Raw genomic sequence first — 21,875 nt, 5'->3', positions numbered from 1 at the left:
AAAAAGTATCTAAGTTTTCCCCAATTAGAAAAGTATATAGCCTGGCATCATCGTATATCCTGGTATTATTCTAAGGTTTCAACAAAACTTCATTGATCAATAAGCGAAAACATGCCTTACAATAGAACAGGCGAAAGATATGACCTATCTTTCTCCGTGTTTACGGCCCATAAACGTGCATTTCCATGGAGAGGGGAGGGGTCACCCCTCCTTCTCTCCATGGCGCCGGACGTATGCCCGCCTGGCTATGGCCCGGCATGCATACATTTGGGGAAATGTAGCCCAAGATATACCGACTATAAGGCATACCCCGGAGTTGGATATTAAAAAAAAAAAGGAAATGTGGGGTTTTTGTACTTCCTGTGTCCATTGCTATGTAGGGGAACACAGCACCATGGGTATAGGGCTGGCTGCTAGATAGATGCCACTAGTTAGAAGAAAAAAAAAGTGTGTGCTATATCCTCACCACAAGCCGTATGCTTATCAGTCTTTGCAAAGGCAGTAGAAAATATATAAAACAAAAAATATGACGTCCATAAAGCTAAGGAGCGGATAACCGAGACGGAGCGCCGCATTTCTGATGTTGAAGATGTCCAGAGACCAATGCCTGCTCAGATTACTGATTTACAACGTCAGATGGCTGCCGCAGCAGACAGGGCGGATGATTTTGAGAACCGCCTAAGGCGCAACAATATAAGAGTTGTTGGTCTCCCCGAGAAAGCTGAGGGTCCCGATCTGGTCGCCTTTTTTGAAAAATGGATGAAGGACTTGCTTCCTGCAGAGACTTTCTCGCAGTTTTTCACGGTAGAAAGGGCCCATAGAGTCCCATCCCGCCCTGGCCCTCCGGGGGGAAATCCTAGGCCTTTCCTAGTCAGATTGCTACACTTTAGGGATAGGGACGCAATCCTGCGAGCGGTTAGAGGCAAAGGGGAGATCCTCTTGGGTAATAACAGAATAGCATTTTACCCAGATTTTTCTGCTGCGGTGCGGAAGCAGCGCACCCATTTCAATGAGGTTCGCAGTCGTCTAAGGGATAAGGGGTACAAATACTCGATGATTTTCCCTGCACGTCTCCGTGTGATAGATGGTCAGAGGACCCGTTTTTTCACCTCCCCGTCCGAAGCCATGCACTGGGTGGACTCAGCCCCTAGGGCTCCTGGAAGTGCTAGGGCGGCTCCTCCTCCCTGACCATGGGCTGGAGTGTACTCAAAGTTTTCCCTTTTAGTCAAGAGGACCTGCGTGTCATAACTGGGGTCCCAGTTCTAATATAGCTAAGCGGTTATGTCATACAATACTTCAAGGTGGGTGCCTCCACCCCCTCTAGTAAATTGTTGGGGTCTCCCCTCTATACTGTATTTGAGCGATAGGTGCTATCCATCATTTACTTCCTATTCCCCTAACTGTAGGGGTCAGGCTCCCGGGATAAGCAGTTTTGGGGTTTATCCTAGTTAGGGACCACAGTTCCTGGTAGTTAGATAGTTCGAGGGTATAGGTCTGCACTTCAGTTGTTAGAGTGTTAGACAGGGGGTTGTTTCTAATGTATAATTGGGATACAGGTTTACACATGTTAATGCTTTATTATGTGTATTTTGTTGTAAAGTTGTGTGTATGTGTGTGTGCTTGGTTGTATGTGTCCATGTCCTCTCCACTTCTCTTTGCAGGTTCCAATTCTCCAACCCTCCAGCCAGACCCATATCCCCCCTCACTTTTATGGCGCCAATTAAAGTAATGAGCTGGAACGTTAGAGGGCTAAATTCTAAATTTAAAAGAGCTATAATTTTGGATACCATTAAAAAACAGTCTCCCCATATAGTCTGTATACAGGAGACGCACCTTACAGGACAAAAAATTCTATCACTGAAACGTGCCTGGGTTGCTAGGGGTTACCACTCCTCATACTCGGTGTATGCAAGAGGTGTCTCTATACTTGTATCTTAATCCCTTCCAATAGAGGTGTTACAGGTGGCCATCGACCATTTTGGCCGCTTTGTTATATTGCATTGCTCCTTATGGGGGTCCTCCTTCACCATTGTTTCAGTGTACGTCCCTCCTCCTTTTGATACTGGTCCATTACAAGCACTGAAAGATAAATTGGCAGCCATGCCCCCGGGTCCGTTAATATGTATAGGGGATTTTAATGCGGTGCCTGATCCATCTCTGGATCGCACTAGTGGTGTAGACCCCGCATCAACTCGATTAAATGAATGGATAATGTCCCTTAGCTTGAAAGATCTCTGGAGGGGGAAATATCCTTTGGGAAAAGAGTATACCTTTTACTCCTCAGTGCACAGGACCTTTTCTCGAATAGACCTGGCGTTAGGCTCTCCTGACGTGCTCCCCATGGTTGACTCTATCTTCCACTGCCCCCGTAGTATCTCGGACCACTCCGCTTTGGTTCTCAATCTACTGATTGGTCCTCCCTGTGATTCTCGAATTTGGCGCCTGCACCCTGCATGGCTTTCTACTCCTACAGAGCAGATGAAAATGCAGACAGATCATAATGAATTCTGGGAAACACATCATAACCATCCAGACCCATTGCTACTATGGGACTCATACAAGTCCTCTACGAGGGGGACGATCATCTCTGGGGTGGCGGGGCATAGGAGGGTTATGGGCGCTAAAGAAAGAGGGTTGACCTCTATACTACAGGATGCTGAAAAAAGATACATAGAGAATCCCAGTGGGGATAATAAGAGGGCATGGGCGCAGGTGCAGCGGGAACATCTTGCTCTGGCCAAGGAACGCACTAGCAAACGCCTTTTGGCTTCTGAAGCCTCAGTTTTTGAATTTGGGGACAAAAATGGTAAGTTACTTGCATACCTCTCCAGGGCGGAACGACCGTGTGCATCAGTCCCCTTTATAGCAGATGCGAATGGGGCCTTGGTACATTATCCTACCTCCATAAATAAGGTGTTTAAGGAATTTTATTCTTCCCTGTACAGTCCTAGCATATCTACCACGGCTGCCGAAATGGATGCCTTCTTGGATGACCTTCCTCTGTGGCGCTTAACCCCTGCTCAATCACTAGAACTAGACTCCCCTATCTCAGCGGAGGAGGTGGAATTAGCTATTCAGTCTCTTCCATCGGGTAAGACACCTGGTTTAGACGGGTTGGGGGGAGAATGGTATAGGAGTAGATGTGAATTCTTGGCCCCTAAGCTGCTTGATGTTTTTAACACAGCCCTGGAGCATGGCTCGTTGCCTCCCTCTATGAGAGAAGCCTTAATAGTAGTTCTCCCGAAGCCCGGGAAAGACCCTTCTCTCCCTGACTCCTACCGACCCATTTCTCTCCTTAACACCGACGTAAAAATCCTAGCCAAAATCTTGTCAACAAGACTGAATAAGGTGATTCTGTCACTGGTGCATCCGGATCAGACGGGTTTCATGCCCGGCAGGGGAACGGATATTAATATTCAGAGATTATTCCTAAACATAGAAGCAGCTGTGGGCTCTCCTGATCCTGGCTTTGTTCTTTCACTTGACAATTGCAAGGCCTTCGACTGTCGAGTGGCCATATTTATGGCCCATACTGGCTAAAATGAGAATAGGCCCCAGATTCCTGGCCCTTGTCCAGCTTCTATATCAGGGTCCGAAAGCCAGGGTCAGAACTAACCTGAATGTGTCTGCCCCCTTCCCCATGGGCCGGGGCACCAGGCAGGGTTGCCCGTTGTCCCCGTTACTTTTTGCATTGGCCATTGAGCCCCTTGCTGTGGCTATTCGCCTTTCCGCTGATATAGTTGGATTGGTAAGAGGGTCGATCACGGAGAAGGTTTCTCTATACGCAGACGACACCTTAGTATACCTTGGAGATGTTGGCGCTTCCCTAGTGTCGCTTCTTTCCCTAATTGACAGATTTGGCTCCATCTCAGGCCTACGGGTAAATTGGGATAAGTCAGTCCTCTTCCCTTTATCCGGAAATACCAGTCTTAATCTATCTATCCCCCTGCAGGTGGTATCTAGCTTTAGATATCTTGGTGTTAGGGTGTCCCGCAGGGTCCAGGATTATGTTGCATTAAATATTGACCCCCTGATAACAGACACAGAGAAACGGTTGCAAGCATGGTCCTCATTACCCATATCCCTATATGGTCGCATTAATATTTTTAAAATGATTTATCTACCAAAATTCTTATATCTACTTCACTCCTGCCCGGTACTACTCCCCAAACTAATATTTAAACGTATAGACAGTATTTTAAGAACTTTTTATTGGCAAGGGACCAGCCCACGTTTCAGTCTGGCCGTGCTACAGGCTCCTAGATCTCGGGGTGGATTAGCGGCACCTGACCTATACCTTTACTATTTGGCATCCCAACTTGTCTACGCACAGTGGTGGATCGACATAGATAGGGGGAATGCAGCCACTGCTTTGGCAGGGTCTCTGATGGGGTCATATGAAGCTCTTACGAACCTTCTATATAGGTACAAATCCCCGGCCTCAATCCCAATTCCTCTGCGTACCGTAGCTATATGCTGGCGAAGAGCTCAATTGCTAGTCAGCCCCTCCTCTCCCCCTCCAGTGTCTCCCAGATCTCCCATTTGGTTAAACCCTTGGTTCCTACACCTTCTCTCCCTGCCTGGGTGGACGATGTGGGGGGCTGCAGGTGTCAAGTTCATCGGTCAATTGTTATCCTCAAACTCTGAGCTACTCTCTCTTAGTGAACTGCGGGAGAAATTTTCCCTGCCCCCCATGGCGTCCTTTCACTACTCCCAACTGTGGCACGCCTTTAAGGCCCAGTTTGGGTCCACTAAATTGTCCACTGAATTCACTAAACTGGAAACCCTGCTAGGAACCCCTGATCTATCAAAAACTCTCACACAAGTGTACAATGTTCTGCAAGCACAGGGAGTTAGACCATTTGATCGGGCTCATGGAGGGAGGATATCCCAGACCTCTCAGAAGAGGAATGGGGGGAAGTTGAGCACTCATACTTTGACTAAGTGGTGAGCGCTAGGGATTTCCTAGTACAAACAAAATTCCTTCACAGAATTTATTACACCCCGGTAAGACTTAATCGTATGGGGGCTAGACAGGATGATAACTGCTTCAGATGTCAAGTAGCCTGTGGTTCTTTCTTACATTGTGTGTGGGCATGCCCCAGGGTCAGTGCCTTTTGGACAGAAGTGCTAACCTTCCTCAACAGTCACTTTGGCTTTCCCCATATAGCCAACCCCAAGGTTTGCCTTTTGGGAGTAATAAATGAGGTCATTGGCGGCCATTATGACAGGATCTTCTTTAGACTCGTTCTGTACTATGCTCGTAAGGTGGTGATTATGTCCTGGAAGGATCGTGACCCCCCTCCCCTGCAGAAATGGATAACGCTGGTCAACAAGGTTATCCCTATGTATTACTCTGTATACAATAACAGACAATGCCCTCAAAAATTTGAATTTATTTGGTCTAGATGGAACATGAACTCTAACACTGCGGTGTAAAGTAGCTATCATAAACGAATCCCTTTGTCTGGCTCGAACCCCATGCGAAGAGGGTGATGTGTTGTTAGTGTTCTGTCTTTGTGTGTCTGCATGAATGGGTGCCTGAATGTTTGTTCATTAAGTTCCGACTGCGGCGTTTACATGCTGTATATGTACTGATATGGTCATCTATTTCTGATACTAGAATGCTATTTGACCGATTGCGATATTTGCCTATGCTGTTTTGCTATCCTCAAGTATTACTACGCTGCGCCGTAGTCTAATGTTTTAAGGTGTTATTGTTGAATTTAAAAATGAAAAATTCATAAATAAAATCTTAAAAAAAAAAAAAAAAATAGAATTAACATGTCCTTGAGAAAAACACAGCAAGTGCCCTGAAAAGGACATAACATGAAGCAGAGTGTGGGATCTATGTCCCCCAATGAGAAATGGATTTTATGGCAAGTACAAAAATCCCAATCACTCGTTCTAATATTAGGGGACACAGCACCATGGGAAGTCTGGGAGCAGTCCCTTACAGACATTATACTATGCACACAACCCTAGCCTTCTGTTGCCTGAAGCACCCACTGCCTCAGGCTGGTATCGGCAGAAGACAGGGAATGAATCTGATAGAATTTTGAGAAAGAATGGACACAGGCCCAGGTGGCAGCCTTGCAAGTCTGGACAACTAAAGCCTGAAAGCGAACGACCTAGGAGGTTCCAACTGCCAGCTTTGATTGAGTGGCGAGTATGACTGCAGGCTGTGTAGGTTTCCCTAATAGCAGACCGCACCCTCCTGGAAATGGTGGTCTTGAAAGCAGCCAAGCCCTTACGTGGACCCTCAGAAACCAAGAACAGGGAATCTGATGACAGCCAGATAAGCCTGGATAGCCTGGACTACATCAAGCTTATGAATGGCATGACAACATCCTTGTTGAGATGAAAATTGGACACCACCTATGAAGCACCAGGGAGAGAATGACAAGAAAGAGCAGCTAGCTCTGAAACCCTGCGTAAGGATGTTATTGCCACAGGAAGGCAAGTGTCCAAGAAAGGATGCGTAAGGAGACCTCCAGCAGGGGATTGAGGTGCCTCCAAAACTAGATTCTGGTTCCAAGGTTCAATTGGGTTCCGGTAGTGGGGGGCACAGTGAGCTAATCCCTGAAGGAAGGTCCTTACCTGAGGACAACAACAGCAAGGGTTCTCTTTAATAGGATGGACAGAGCAAAGACTTGGCCTTATAGAGAGGCAAGACTAAGCTTGGTAGTGGAATAGACCAGAGGATGGAGTGCACCCTGCTCGCACTACAGGAAGTAGGTCTTCCAAGTAGGCCTTCGGTGGTAGGTCTTGGAGGACTGAGGCTTATAAGCCTTAATCATTGTCTGAATAACTAGGAGCAGATAATCCTTTGAATGTTCAGCACCGCGGTTTCAACAGCCACAATGTCAAATGCAGCTGAGGTAAACTCGGGTGGATTAGCGGACCTTCGGAAAGGAGGTGAGAACGAAGCGGAAAAGCCCAGGGTGAATCTGCTAGGAGAAACACCAGATCTGTGTACCAAGCCATGCACGGCCAATCTGGGTATGGCTAGAACCGCCTCTACCTTTACTCGCTTAAGGAAGTGGGGAAGAGGAGGAAAAAGATAGAAGCCAGAACTTCTGCATCTGCCAGGAGACGACCTGGGCCATTCGCTGTGATCTGGGAACTTGTGATTGACACTTGAGGGAAATAATTAAGTCTGTCCAAGGTGCCCCCACCTCCCCCATACAACCGCGTTCGGCTCAAGTAAGCCCCCAATTGTCGACTCCTGAACTGCAGAGATGGCAGGAACATTTATTTTGGCCACCTTAAGGAGCGAGATATTGTGCCAAGGTAGTGGACCTGGATAATAGGGCTTTAGGCATTTGGTAGCTCGCTTGCCAGTAAACCGGCTTGACCTTGAATGACAGCCTTGCACGAGGAGAGATGCGGGCTTCAGACACCCGAGTAGGAAGTGGAACCATGAAAACCCTGTGACTTTGTAGAGTGGCTCTTGACCCCCATAGCCTCTGAAATGATCTTAGGGAGCCAGGAGCTATAAAGCTTGAGAACCGGAGAATGGAGACCTATTAAACCCTTTTTATATTTCAAACATTTTATTAGGATTTTAAAGATTTTCCATATACTTACATCATATAAACGCATAACGATAACAAATACAACGACAAGAGGCATAAGGGGGAAGGGGACAGTTATTGGAGGAAGTACTATGCGACTGAGAGAACATGGTCTATGTGTCAGCGCCTAGGAGGTCTCTGAATCTCTGGGATTCCCGAAAAACCATCCAAGGCTGCCACAATTGTATATGCTTCTCGGTCGTGGCAAGAGTGTCCACCATTAGTTCCTCCATACGAAAAATGGCCAGGAGCTCTTGGGCCCAATCAGAGATAGACGGCGGAGTAGTAGTGCGCCACCTTAGCGGCTCGCACAGTCATCCCCCCTATGTGGAAAAACCTCAGTAGGGAACCCTTCTGTTTCTTTATGGTACCTTGAAGTACAGAAAGCAGTGCAACCACCAGGGTTTTGGGGGCAAGTATGCCAGTCAAAGAAGATGATACCTCAAACACCTGGTGCCAGAAATTGGTGATTATATGTCCACCAAATGTGTATCATGTCGCCTCTCTCTCTTTCGCATCTCCAACATGTGTCCTGGATTGGGGTAGACTGAATGCAGCAGGGTTGGGACCCTGTACCACCTGGAAAGGATTTTATAGTTTTTCTCTTGTGCAGTGCATGCTATTGAAAGTTTATGCATGAACAGAAACGCCCTGTCCCAGTCCCTAGGAGACAATGAGACGTTCAAATCCTTAGCCCATTTGTCAAGGAAGGGCGGTGGCGAACTATCTGACTCTTTTATGAGGAGGCCATAGATCTGTGAGATGCAATGTTCCGGAGGGGGGTTTGTGCGAAACAGAGTCTCAAATGGGCTTAGTGTAGCATTGAAGGCAGCGGCGGACCCCGGTCCTTTAAGGAATACTCCCAGCTGAGTCATTTCCAACCATGAAAGTTTGGAGGAGGTGGCTAAGTCCAATAGCTCTGTGTGCGATGGAATTGGTGCCTCTCCAAGAATATCATGCATGCGTATATCTTCATGGTTGGAACAACCCAAAAATCTGGTTCTAGAAAAGGCTGGTTGGAGAACAATGGCGTGAGGGGACTGAAGGGTCGGGACAAGACTTTCCGTTGGACAAGGGATCTCCACAGCTTTAGGGTCTGGGCCAAGAATTATTAAACCCTTTTTAGATACATTCCAGGTGTCTGGAAGCATGAAGGAGCTGGGAGGTGAGTTGTTGAAGTGACTCAGAAGGGGCTCCAGAGGACAACCGCCGAGAGAGTTGTTTTTCGCATCCTGGGTCAGCAAGTCTTTCCCTTTCTGGGCCAAAGTCAGGGCGGGGAGCTGAACCTGCCACAATAAATGTCTATTTGGAAAAAGAATAAAACTTATTGTCTAATGGATTAGAAAGAGAAAAGGAATCCTCCAGTAGAAGAATGGTAGCCCTAGAAAGGCATGGCACTATGCATCAACAACAACAATTACAAAGGGAACAAAGGATCTTCTCTTGTTTAGAGGTTGGATACCCCTGTTTCCACTCCTTGGCCATCATGGTATTTGAGTTCTGGTGACTTGTTAAGACAGACATTGTGCAAATGATGCGGCGGAATTAAAACTCCTTTGTCTGGTAGTTACTGGCTTCATCTTTGATTTGATTGAATGTATCCTTGACTGTCTGACTCAGACTCTTCTGCCATGGAGGGCCTGATGCAGAGGTGTCCCCAACTGAAGACCTTGTAGAAGAAACGCCCACAACAGCGGCGCACTCTCTTGAAGAGCTTGACAAACCAGAGACAGATCTAGCATGTAGCTGGAAGCCACTGGACCTCTTATAAGAACGGCTCTGGGAATTGAGCTGAAATCGCTGCAGTTGTATATGTAGGTGTATACTTTATATTATTTTTATACGTACAGGTTTACATGCATTGATCTAGCCTGGAAGGATGTTTTAGCATTATTACAATCACCTGTAACTGGTGTAACATCCTTGTATTTGGCTTACAAGGGATAGTTATTTATGACACCAAACAAGTAGCATTTGATGTAGATGGGATCAGGAAAAGACAACATCTCCTGGAAGGGAAGATGTGGCAGAAGGGTTCCACGATGCATCGAAATCTTGGTTACTTGTGCTATACTTTTATAGCCAAAATGGTTCAATACCAGGTTTCTGTTACTTGCTGTACTGAAAGACTTCCACAGACTCCTTGTATCTGCAGACATCGGGAAAGGAATCCTTTGTGTACACGTGTCGAGTTAGTGGATATCACCATCTGTCCATATATGGTCTCTACATCTACAAGGGCTTCCCCAGAGCACACATCGGGCAGGGAATCCCTTTGAGAGATCTGTCGGGTTAGCGGCAGAGCAGGGACCATGTCATCAAGGAAATATCATCATCTGTCCATATATGGGTCTCTCCATCTCCCAGGGCCTCCCCAGGCACAGGGCTCTAAATTATGCAATTACCGTATATACTCAAGTATAAGCCGACCCGAATATAAGCCAAGGTACCCACTTTTACCACAAAAATCTGGAAAAACGTATTGACTCGAGTATAAGCCGAGGGTGGGAAATGCCGCAGCTACTGATGTCTGGTGTAGGTGTTTTATGGCAACAGCAGTGGTCCAATTTCCTACTTCTGCATAATAAATATAATCCCCTTTCTCATGTAATAGATCAGCTTTCCTAGACTGTCACAGACAGAACACACACACACACACATACACACATATATATATATATATATATATATATATATATATATATATATGTGTGTGTGTTCTGTCTGTGACAGTCTAGGAAAGCTGATCTATTACATGAGAAAGGGGATTATATTTATTATGCAGAGTGATGCAGAAGCAGGACATTAAACACCTCTACCAGACACTGGATATATATATGGATATATATATATATATATATATATATATATATATATATATATATATATATATATATATAGATAGATAGATAGATAGATAGATAGATAGATAGATATAGATAGATATAGAGATATATATATATATATATATATATATATATATATATATATATATATATATATATATATATATATATATATATATATATATATATATATATATATATATATATATATATATATATCTCTATCACACACACACTGTGACAGCCTATGAGTTATTTTCTCTGGTCACACTGCCAGCCCCCCTCCTGCACAGTGTGAAGGAAGCGCCATCCCCCTCCTTCCAGCCCGCAGTGCATCCCTACACTATGCAGCCACGGGACTGACAGCCCCTGAACCCGCACCGCTCTCCCACCAAGGAGCCGCGGCTGCATACTTCATCCCTATAGTATGCAGCTGCAGAACACTCCCTCCATTCTCCTCCCGCACACCCAGGACCCCCGGGTAAGAGTTAAGCTGCTTACATTGGTGCCGGGCGTAATAAGGGTGTTTGGGCGTAACATTGGTGCCGGGCGTAATAAGGGTGTTTGGGCGACAAAGACAGCTGCCTATATGAAGACTGACTCGTGTATAAGCCAAGTCTGGATTTTTCAGCTCTAAAATTGAGCTGAAATTCTCGGCTTATACACGGAGTATATACGGTAAATAATTTTTAACCCACAGCCTCCACACTCCACTTACCATAGAGATACAGGACAGAGCCTCTATCCACTAGGCCAGTGATGGCGAACCTTTTGGAGACCGAGTGCCCAAACTACAACCAAAATCCACTTATTTACCGTGAAGTGCCAACTCGGCATTTTAAGCAGTATTCAGTCGTATCGGCCACCAGTACAGCTGAAAGAAGGAGGGCAAATTCAGACTCTCACTGTAGCCTCTTTCCAGGGTCTCTCCAGGTCTTGAGAGGAAGAATGGTGGGTCCAGCAGGAGGACCTCCAAAGATAATGCAACCCAGTCCACACCTTCTCACTTTTCCCACAGTTCCAAACAGCCAATGAAGTGTCGCTTTAAAATAGCGCTGAGAGCGGCATCTCTTTAGTTGCCTGGGACTGCAGGAAGATTTGGTGGATTTGGCCCTATTTGATGAACTCTGTCCTGGGGTGAGTGCCCACAGAAATGGCTCCGAGTGCTACCTCTGGCACCCGTGCCATAGGTTCGCCACCACTGCACTAGGCTATGGGGTTAGTGGTTATAAATGGGAGGATTTTATGTAACCAAGAGCTTCACTGTGACACAGGCCTAATGCACTGGTTTATAGAGAGGGATCTTCTCAGAGATTATTATTGAGATTATTACTATGGAGATAATTATTATGGAGATTATAATATTTTAAGCATATAATACAGTTAAATGAATAAAAATGTTGAAGACTAAAAATAAGGGCTAATTCACATTTGCAAAAAAAGCTGATGGGTTTATAATCTACTTCTTGTCTCGCCCAGTTGTTTGCCTAGCAACATTTGAAGAAAAAAACTCTACAGATGTCATGCATGCGACATACATTTATAGAATCGGGAGACTTTTTGGATATTTTCCTTGGAGTCCCGAAAGGGTTAAATAAAAGAGTAGATGTGATATGCTAGTATTGATATTTATACTACATATATACTTACCTCTTTGTTCATGCATTAGGTCCTCCATGTTTTTACTATTATGACTTGTATATGTTTTAACAAATATTAAATGTAAGATGTAATGTTTAAAATGTTTAGAATGATTACTGTGCCGAGCCCCCTCCACAGCTGCCTCTGATTGTGAGATGGCTTCCGGTTACGGGGCGGGCTCTGCTATCACATAAGATCGTGATTGTTGTAAGTAAACTTAGCCATGATTAAGAATAGTGTATCTATTTGAAACGCATAGGAGATATTTCCTGACTCATACTTGGACTCCTGTTCGGATGTAAAGTTTTTATCTGAAATTTAAAATAAAGATTGAAGATTTTATGGATATTTGATCCCGGATCTGGTCCGTGTTCGTTTGTATACATTTTATGCAGATCCATTGACTTCTATGGATGTACATTGTAAGCATGCGAGACAAAATAACGCAAGCTGCTATACTTTTTCTCACTGTCTGCATATCCGTGGAAAAAAATGTGAACAGACCAATAGGAAACAGTGGGTCAGTTTGCCATCCGCTAAAAAAGGATAGCACACGGACCTCAAAAACACCTGTTTATATGAGCCCTAAATTATACTATTTAGTATACTAGTTTAGAGTAACATTACCAGGATAACCTTTACAACACATATACTACACTAACACACTTAAAACACTAAAGCTCTCCTCCCAAATCACTGGTGACCGTTACTGATCACATGTGTTTCAATGGAAATGCAAATTTCAAAATGCAATGTAAACGCCCCATGTAACCACACCCTAAACATTCAGATAATACTTTTTTTGAAAAGTATCGTATCTATATCAAGTATTGCAATACTTTTCTGGGTATCGTATCACACTCAAAATTCTGGTATAGTGGCAACCATAGGTGGCAGCTATATTCTACCATTTTATTATGCAAAATAAGTAACCCTATCTTGGTGACCTACATCATTATATTATTTCTCAACAACAGTATACAGAAGGTGGAGTCTACCCCTAAAAGATGTAGTTGGTCCAGAGGGATGGGTTTTCTTGGAAAGGGTATGGGCTGCAAGCAGGAAGACATTCCAAGGACTCCACCATAGATTGTAACAGCGTTGCAAGGTTTCCCACTGCATGGTCAAGGACGTCCAGGGGAACTGCATCACATGCAGAAGGACCTGAGGGATCCTGGGAAGGCCCGGGGGTAAGCCACTAGGCACAAATGGGGTAAGGCTGACCACATGGCAGCTTTTTGTTGCAGCATGGGCAAATAAAATGCCTTGCGACTCCAGAAGGGTACTGGGTCCTGTTGGCATCTTCCCAAGAGGAAGACATCATAGCCTGGGAAAAAGAAGTGGGGGAACTGTGAATATTGGGGAGCTGACAAGATGGTTTTTCTTGAACAGAAAGGGGTGAGCAACAGAATATATTATTGTGTATTATTCTGTTAATTTTGAATCAATGTGTTAAAAATCACTATGAATAATCACTTCCTGACTATTATATATGCACAAATGGACTTATGGTTTGCTTGTATAAACTTTGTTTCTTGTTATTATGAAAGTGCCTTTTTATTTTTCTTTAAATTTTCTTCACTTTCCCTTCAACCTCAATCATTACCCATAGCTGCTAATATATGTGTAAGAGCAAAGTGTTTATTTAAATGGCCAAACAGCAGCACTTTTTTTTTTTCAAATAATATTTTGCGACCATTTGCATGCTGCTTTTCGCTTTGTAACGTTATGTGTTACCTCAGCTAATTATTACCCATTACTCAGTTGTTGTTCTAACTAGAATGGAGTTACAATAACCCAGTCCAGCTGCTGTAAATTTTCAGGTCAGTGATAATCGTACAGTGCACTGCATGGTTTCTACATTACTTGTATCACTATTACTCACCAAACCACACTCAATAAAGGTAAGCTGTTCATCCTCCAACTTTTGGCCACAAGGAGAAATTAGATCAAATGGAAGCCAGTCATTCTGCAGATGTTGACGGATAAATTCAACCAGTACAGACAACTGCTCTTGTGCACAGAAAAGGCCTGAAATTGCAAAAATAAAGTCAAAGTCTAAATAATATTAACTTGGAAAAGTTTGCTGTTTGAATATGCAATGCTATGCTGGGTAGCTATAGTGGTTGCATTTATGAACATACTAATGTCTATTCTACTCTGCTAAAGAGTAAATTCTTGATGAATTTATACATGAAACATATACTATAAGGTTCGAAAAAAAGAGAAATTGGGGTATCCGCACAATGCAGTTTTAGGTCCCAAAATATTAAAGGTGTTGGAATACAAACAACTTTGCAAAACACGCTATTTTTCAGCTGTTGCACATTTTCAGTTTTGTGGGTGTTCTTGTAGCAGGGTCGGGGCGAGGGGTAGGCAGAGGTAGGTGATTGCCTAGGGTACCACCTCTGCAGTGGGATTGGTGAAGGTTGGATGTGTAGGGCTGATGGCTGGAGCTGGATATTCTCCTCTGCTCAGCTCTGTGCTGCCAGTTCCACCCCTCTTTTCATATAGCAGCATCTTGGTATAAAGCTGAAGAGGTGACTACTCCTCCTCCAGCTACAAGAGACCCTGTCCAATGTGCTGCTTACTGGGAGAAACAGCACAAATTGTAGAACTGCAATACCAGACATGTGTAGTGCTGTTTTTAGGAAAAAAAAGGCTTTGTGGTAAAAAATGGTTTTACTGTACACTATAAGAATCTGGTAAATATGCAATAGATGTCTGGCAATGCACCTTTGAACTTTAGAAAATACATTAAATACATACATAGAAAACATATCTTCCTCTATTCTATCCTGCTCACAAGAAGGAAACACAGAAAACCCGAGAGATACATGAAGGAATTCACTTTTTGCCAAACCCTATGTTTCTATTACATGAAACTTCACGAATCAAATGATTTATTTCACTGTTAGAGCAGCAAAAACTACAAAAAAAATCACCTTGTAGTATATAGCCATCTGGAAATCGAATTCTTAGGACAGTATATTTATATTTCTTTTTTTCTTGTTTTTCATCTCGCTCCCTCATCGCTTTAGTCCTCAGCATGGAATCTTGCTGTAACTTCTCTGTTCTATGATGAAGGCACAGAAATAAAATCTTAATTTAATGTTAATATAATTATTCTTACAACCTTAACTTCCAACACGCCTTTTTACAAGGGTTTTTTCGCTCATTTCTTGCTCTCCGCCTTCAAAAATCCATAACCTTTTCATTTTTCCGTGTACAGAGCTGCGTGAGGACTTCTTTTATGCGTAACACATTTTACTTCTCCATCACATTATTTATTATTCCATACTGTGTATTGGGAAGTTGGAAAAAAATTCCAAATGTGGATAGATTGGAAAAAAGATCACATTCAAATCATGTTCTTGTGGGCTCAGTTTTTACATCTTTCACTGTGCGCTCCAAATAACACCTCTACTTTATTCTTTGGTTCGGTACAATCGTGGTGATACCAAATGTATATAGGTTTTATTGTTGTTGTTTTTTTAAATACATTTTAAAAAATTAAACAAATGTGTACAAAAAAAAAAGGGAAAAAAAATTCGCCATCTTCTGATGCTAATAACTTTTTCATACTTTGGTGTACAGAGCTGTGTTGTCATTTTTTGCAAAATGAGCTGATGGTTTCATTGCTATAATTTTGAGGACTATGCAACATTTCGGTCACTTTTTATTCCATTTTTTATGTGAAGTAAAATAGTGTAAAAGTTGCATTTCAGACATTTGGGCGCCATTTTCAGTTATGGGGGTCACCGTCGGCAATAACAGTTTTTATATTTTGATCAGGCATTTTGGGACGTGGCGATACCTATTGTGTCTGCAACTTTTACTGTTTATTACGTTTTATGTCAGTTATATGACATTTTTTAAAATAATTTTTAAAACTTTTTTGAAACTTTTTTTTTTTTTTTTTTTTTTAAAGGTTTTTAGACTTTCTAGAGTACTTTAACCCTAGATGGTCTGATCGTTCCTACCATATACTGTAATACTACTGTATTGCAGTAAATGGCATTTCTGCACAGTATACATTACAATGAACCACTGGCTCATTGTAACGAAACTGCAGAAAACATGGAGCCTCGGGTCTGAACTGATCGCCGTCCCCCAATGACGTTAGGGGGAGCGATAATCGGATCTAAGATGGTGGCGCCCACACAACGCCGTCTTTTAAATGCAGTGGGGGTTATTACAGTGGGGGTTTGCTGCAATATGCAACAACCCCCACTCTTGAATGAAGAGGACTCGGCCCATGAGCCCTCTTCATACACCCCGTGCACCTCTGCGCCGTAGAGCAACGGTGTAAGTGTAAGGAATTAAAATATTTGCACTAAGCTATTATAAGCAATTCTCCAATTTACTCACAATAGCTATCTTCGTCGTCTGCCTGCCAGAGGGGGTTTTATCTTGTCCCCCTGCCTGCTCTCCCTCACATTTTTATATTGGTTGCCATGGTAATCTGTATCTGTATACTGGAGAGGAGAGAAGGGTGGGTGGATCTTGTTGGGAAGGGTACTAGGAGACTAACTGTAGCTGCTAGCAGCAGGAGAATATCAGTCCTCATTATTGCTGGCAGCATGTAAAAAATACTCCAGGACCTTGAGTGATGTCACAAGCATGTTTTGATCACATGCTTCAGATCATCCAATTACAAGGAGGCAGTCTTTTTATAACCCTGGAATGGTGTGTAGCAGAGCTGGTTGTTTTTGAAAGTTTTAATGCAGGACAATAATGTGTGTTAGTTTAAATGCACAATTATAAACAGAACTCAGTCTCCAAATCAATTCTAATAAATCGCATCAGATCCTGCACAAACAGCACAGTATGTATAAAGTGCAGGAAAGAGGTAGGTTGCAGATGGGGGAAGCTTCCATGGAGTTGAATAGCAAAAAAAAAAATTAAAAAAAAACAGACATTGATTAAAAAAAAATAAAACAAACAAACAAAATACAGCCTTGTCCTCTCAGATAGGTTATCTTCTGGAGAGGCTTCACGGTTTGTATCCTGGTGCAAGCAGTAACACCGATTCTGTGTCCCGATTGGCTTTACTGTTTTCTGCATGCTCACATGAATGCCCTCAGTGTTATGGCCTCATTGTTCTTAGCTGAAGTCACAACCAGGAAGTCCTGCCCACTTCAGGGAAAGCTGAGAGGATTTTACAGATGGGACTGATAGATATATGAGGCTATATATCAGGCTAGGAAGTTTCAGGTGCCATTATATATTTGAAAAGTTCCTGAACTACGACAGTGAAATGATCCTATTTTGGAAACTACACCACCACCCAGAAAATTTATCTACATTGATACGGAGCTTTTTACCATCACAGGCGTTTTATAGCGAATATTTACATTGACTGGTGCAAGTGAAAATCTTTTTCCAAAGAAAACTTGCTTTGGCCTGTAAATTTTTTATTTTTAAAAGGGGTTAAAGAAGTAAACCAACCCGATAGTTTGTTACCCAGTTTCTCCTGAATGCAGTTATATCCCACATGTGATCACAAACAGGAAAGGAGCGCCTATTGGCGCATTCTGCTGGAAGAGATTTTGGGTGCTATGTCACATTGGCTAAGCCCCTAACACGGTAGTGCAGTAAAAACCTCCAAATAGTGGATCCATTTTAAAAACTAGGCCCCTCAAGGATTGTAGTAATATTATACTTGGGGACGCAGTACCCCGTTGTTTAACCTTTTTTTTTTTGGGGGTGGGCTTTAAAAAAAATCTATTTAGTAATTGATTTTTATGTTTTTTTGTGTGTTTCCTACACCAAACAGCATAGATAACATGGTGATATCCCATTTATATAGCTTTTTTATTGTTTTGATGTTGCATTACTTTTTATTGGTATCATGCAGGGGAAAATGTGACTTTTGATCACTTTTTATGGTGTTTTTTTTGTTTGGTTGAATGCGCAAAAATCATACATTTTTTTTTTAAGGCGTTCACCATATGGATTCAGTAATGATTCTGTTTTGTACTGGTTGTTACAGACGTGGTGATACCCAATACGTGCGGTTTTTGTGTGGTTAATTTCATGTTTTATTGTGTTTGGGAGTTTATGGCACTTTTATTTAGTATAAAAATTCTTTTTATTAAACTTTTTTTCTTTTTCTTACACTCTTTTCTTGAACAAGTGATCAAATGTATGGCAGTCTATTAGTAAGGTCAGCCTATGCAAATGTATAGGCTGATAGCTGTACTGCTGGGTCTGACCCAGCAGGCAGTCAGACAATGCAGCCCTGGGGTCCTTCATTGGCCCCAGGGCTGCCATGGATACAATTGACACCCCCATACTAGGCATAGGGGTGGGCGATCGCTGGCTGAAGAGGTGGGTGCTTTAGGTGCTGCAGTCATGTTTGACTGCGGAGTTTAACAAGTCGAATAGATGGAACCGTGACTATCGCAATCGCGGCTTCTTGTGCAAAAGGCTTGGGTATGACATGCAGCCGGCTTCCTGCAAGGAACGCACAGGCTCTACTTCTGAGCCTGTGTGATCCCCGTAACGTTAGGTAATGTCATGGCGGCGCTAACAGCAGCTAACCATGACGTTCCCCAACGTCACGGGGGCTTAAGGAGTTACACCAGCCAATGATCTTGTCATCATAGCGGGATTATGCAAATTTTTTCCACAGTGCAGTCCATCTCTCTTGCCAGATACCTTTACTTGGCTTATTTGTATTTCCCACACCTCACTCATATTTCTTCTCTCCACTTCCTTTTTTCTTTTTCCTGCCTTTGCATTTTTCTTGTAGTTTCAGAATGATTTTCATGCTTCTCACCCCTTGACCTGTTGTTAAGCCTTGTCAGGTGCTTATGTGCAATATTTCTACTGTTGGGTATACCCACTACCGTTTATATCAGTTTTTTTTTACTAGTATTCAAACAAAACAAACTAATATCACAACATCTCATTCACACACACCATGCAAACAACATGCAGAACCATTGTGGCAGACAAAAATTGCCTTGTGCAACACTTTTCAAGGCTTTTAGACCTTTTTTGACATTTTTCTGACTAGCCAGACTAAGGGGTCATTCACACGGCTGCTATGTGGATTTCTATGGCTCCAGGTCACAGCACGGTGAGCATGGTGCAGACATATCGGCTTGTGGATGCGTATATGGATGTAGCACTCCATAAAGACTTTCTCAGTCACATTGATATGGACATATAATGCATCCTAAATATTTTTTTCTCAAAAGTTTACTAACCTTGCTTTTTGTTCCAGTCTGATCTCTTCTACTGTCAAGTTGTAGAAGTCATTGGGTAGGTCAAATTTCGCAGCTTGAAAGGATGGCTCAAAGATCTGTTGTTGCCGATCAAGAGTGGCAATTAAGGGCTCACCACTTAACAAAGAATCATGATAACTTTGCAAATCGCTTAATATTTCAAGAGAATCAATGCCCAAAACATAGAATTCTTCTTGCAGATCTAGTAGTTAAAAAAAGAAATATTGTGAGTCAGGTAAACAAACCATAATAATTTAATCTTTTTACGGTTTCTCTATCCGTTAAGTGAAGCACAAAATACTGAAGAAATTCCATCACATAAAACAAGTGCTAAGGTAAGTTATTTTCATAATTTTTTCTTTTTGAAATCAAATAATTAAAAAAAAATTTTTTTACTATAATAAAAACATAGAAAACAATCACATCCCACTTGTGGTCAAGGTTTTTAACATCACAAATAACTTAACAACATTTAACCTATTGAGTATAAACATCATAAAATACAGTAAGGATAAAAAAATCGTGATCATATAACCAGCCAGGGGAAGTAGCCTTTTTCGTTGTGTTAACATTATGATTAGGGGGGGGGGTCAAGTGGTATCAGGTTTTGCCTTGGGGTCTGACTAGCATGCCTTTATTGTTCTCTGATCTCGTTTGTAGTCATGTGGTTGGTGATGAACTTACGCCATTTGTGGAAGAAGGCTTTCACTCTTTTGTCCCCCCTTCTTTCCGTCTCTACTTTATCTACGTTTAGGTATACCTTTGCTTGATCTATGACCTCAGAGAGTGTCGGGAGAGTTGTCATTAGCCAATGGTTCAATAGACACCTTTTGGCAATCAATAAGAGGAAGTGTATAATAGGGGATATAATAATATCTGCATTTTCTTCCGCTCCTTGTGGCGCTATAGAGTGAAAAAGAAAAGCTAACGGCTGCAGGGGAATTGTTATTGCATAGTGATCTGTGATGAATTTCTGGAACTCTTTTCAGAAAGCCTGCGTTGAGGGGCAGGTCCATATGTAATGAAAGAGGTCAGTTAGTGGTTTGTTGCATTTGGGACATGCCGTGAGTCTGTCTGGTCTTGATTCTCAGGCTGGAATATTGAAGGCAAATATTGGTCCATGCATCAGTTTGAAAAATGTTTCTCTCCACTTTTCACTAATAATGTGTTTCCTAACTGCCGCCCACCCTTGTAAAATCCTTGGGGATGTTTCTGTCATTTTCAGCCATTTTTTCCCAATATGGGAATTGTAAAGCTATTTCCGTATCGTCTCTCTCTGGCATCAGTAGTATATATAAGAAGGATATTGTCTGCTTGACGTTTGGTCCCCCTGTTATAGTGTCATAATTTCTCCCGCTAAGTTCCGCAGTTTGGTAGAGCAGAAGGTTTTTAGTTGTGCATATTGGAACTCTTGCCTTGGTGGTAAGTGAAATTCTATGGTTATTTCAGTCAGGGTTTTTAGTCTTGGTTCAGTGGAGTGTAAGACCTGTTGTAGTCGGTGTATCCCCTGTGTGCGCCAAGGTATGAATGGTTGTATCTTTTAATGTCTGGGAAGTTCAGGCCTCCTATACGGGGTCTCTTTCCCTGCCATATGAATTTTGTAAATGTTTTGTTCAGTTCCCTGATGTCTTGTGTTTTCAATAATAATGGTAGGGCCTGCATAGGATATAGGAGTCTGACAAAACTGATCATTTTAATCAGGTGGACTCTCCCTGATATGTTGAGTAGTAGTGATTCCCAGCATTTCAACTCTGCTTTAATTTTGGTAAAGATCGGGGGATAATTGAGTTTGTATAGGGATGATGGTGCCTTTCCTATGTTAATTGAGTTAATCATCTTTATTGTGGTATCCTTTAACATGGGGTGTGCAACACAATTTGAAAGTTAAATTCGGAGCTCAGTCTGAATCAGTGGACTGTCTGACGGCACGCCCCCTACTAATTTGTGTTGCATGGAAGCCATTGCAGCTGTGACACAATCATGGCTCAGACACCTCTTAAATTCCTGTGCAAGCCCTTTTAGCCATGAAGAACGCGCACAGTCGGACAAAAGTGCAGTGCACGCCCCTTAGTAAATTTGCCCAACTGTGTTTCACTAAGGGAACCCATCATCAGGAAGGTTAGTTTTACATGGTTACATGATCTGGCATGTTGATTTCAAATATGCCTTTGTCGTGCATCTGAATAATTCAGCAGATTTTGAATTTTTGAATTTTTTTTTTTTTTTTTTTTAAACATACCATTTTTTTACCTGGTTTCCTGCCAGCAGTGTGGGGCGATTCCAGGAAAGGTAGGGGGAGCAGTTCAAATGACACAAGTCATCGTCTCCTCAATGCCTCCTTCCTCCCTCACCCTCCTTCTCCCCTGCTTAAGTCAGCTTACTGCCACAAGCAATTCACATTTGAATTGCGCTCCCCCAGGACTCACCACACACTGCTGGCAGGGAGCCAGGTAAAGTTAAAGAAACAATTAAAAGCAGTGAAATTATTCAGATGCTCAACAAAGGCATTTCTGAAATCAACATGTCAGAGGCTATTGAAACCTGTCATGTTAAAATGACCTTCCTGGTGACAGATA

The 21,875-nt window shown here is 42.7% G+C and overlaps 1 protein-coding gene across 1 annotated transcript in view; it reads right to left on the bottom strand.

The window, feature by feature from the left end:
* The window catches only part of UBXN6 (UBX domain protein 6), a 68,152-nt gene that overhangs the window by 5,429 nt on the left and 40,848 nt on the right, over positions 1 to 21,875 (bottom strand). Inside the window, exons 8-10 of the mRNA XM_072113516.1 lie at positions 19,282 to 19,501; positions 15,010 to 15,140; positions 13,950 to 14,095 (exon numbers count right to left, since the gene is read on the bottom strand). Coding sequence (XP_071969617.1) covers positions 13,950 to 14,095; positions 15,010 to 15,140; positions 19,282 to 19,501 — 497 coding nt within the window. The remainder of the gene's footprint in view (positions 1 to 13,949; positions 14,096 to 15,009; positions 15,141 to 19,281; positions 19,502 to 21,875) is intronic.

Source organism: Engystomops pustulosus, chromosome 1, assembly GCF_040894005.1.
Source record: "Engystomops pustulosus chromosome 1, aEngPut4.maternal, whole genome shotgun sequence".
NCBI classification, from domain to species: Eukaryota; Metazoa; Chordata; class Amphibia; order Anura; family Leptodactylidae; genus Engystomops; species Engystomops pustulosus.
Note: the sequence above shows the minus strand (reverse complement) of the source record. Positions and strands in the feature narration are given on the sequence as shown.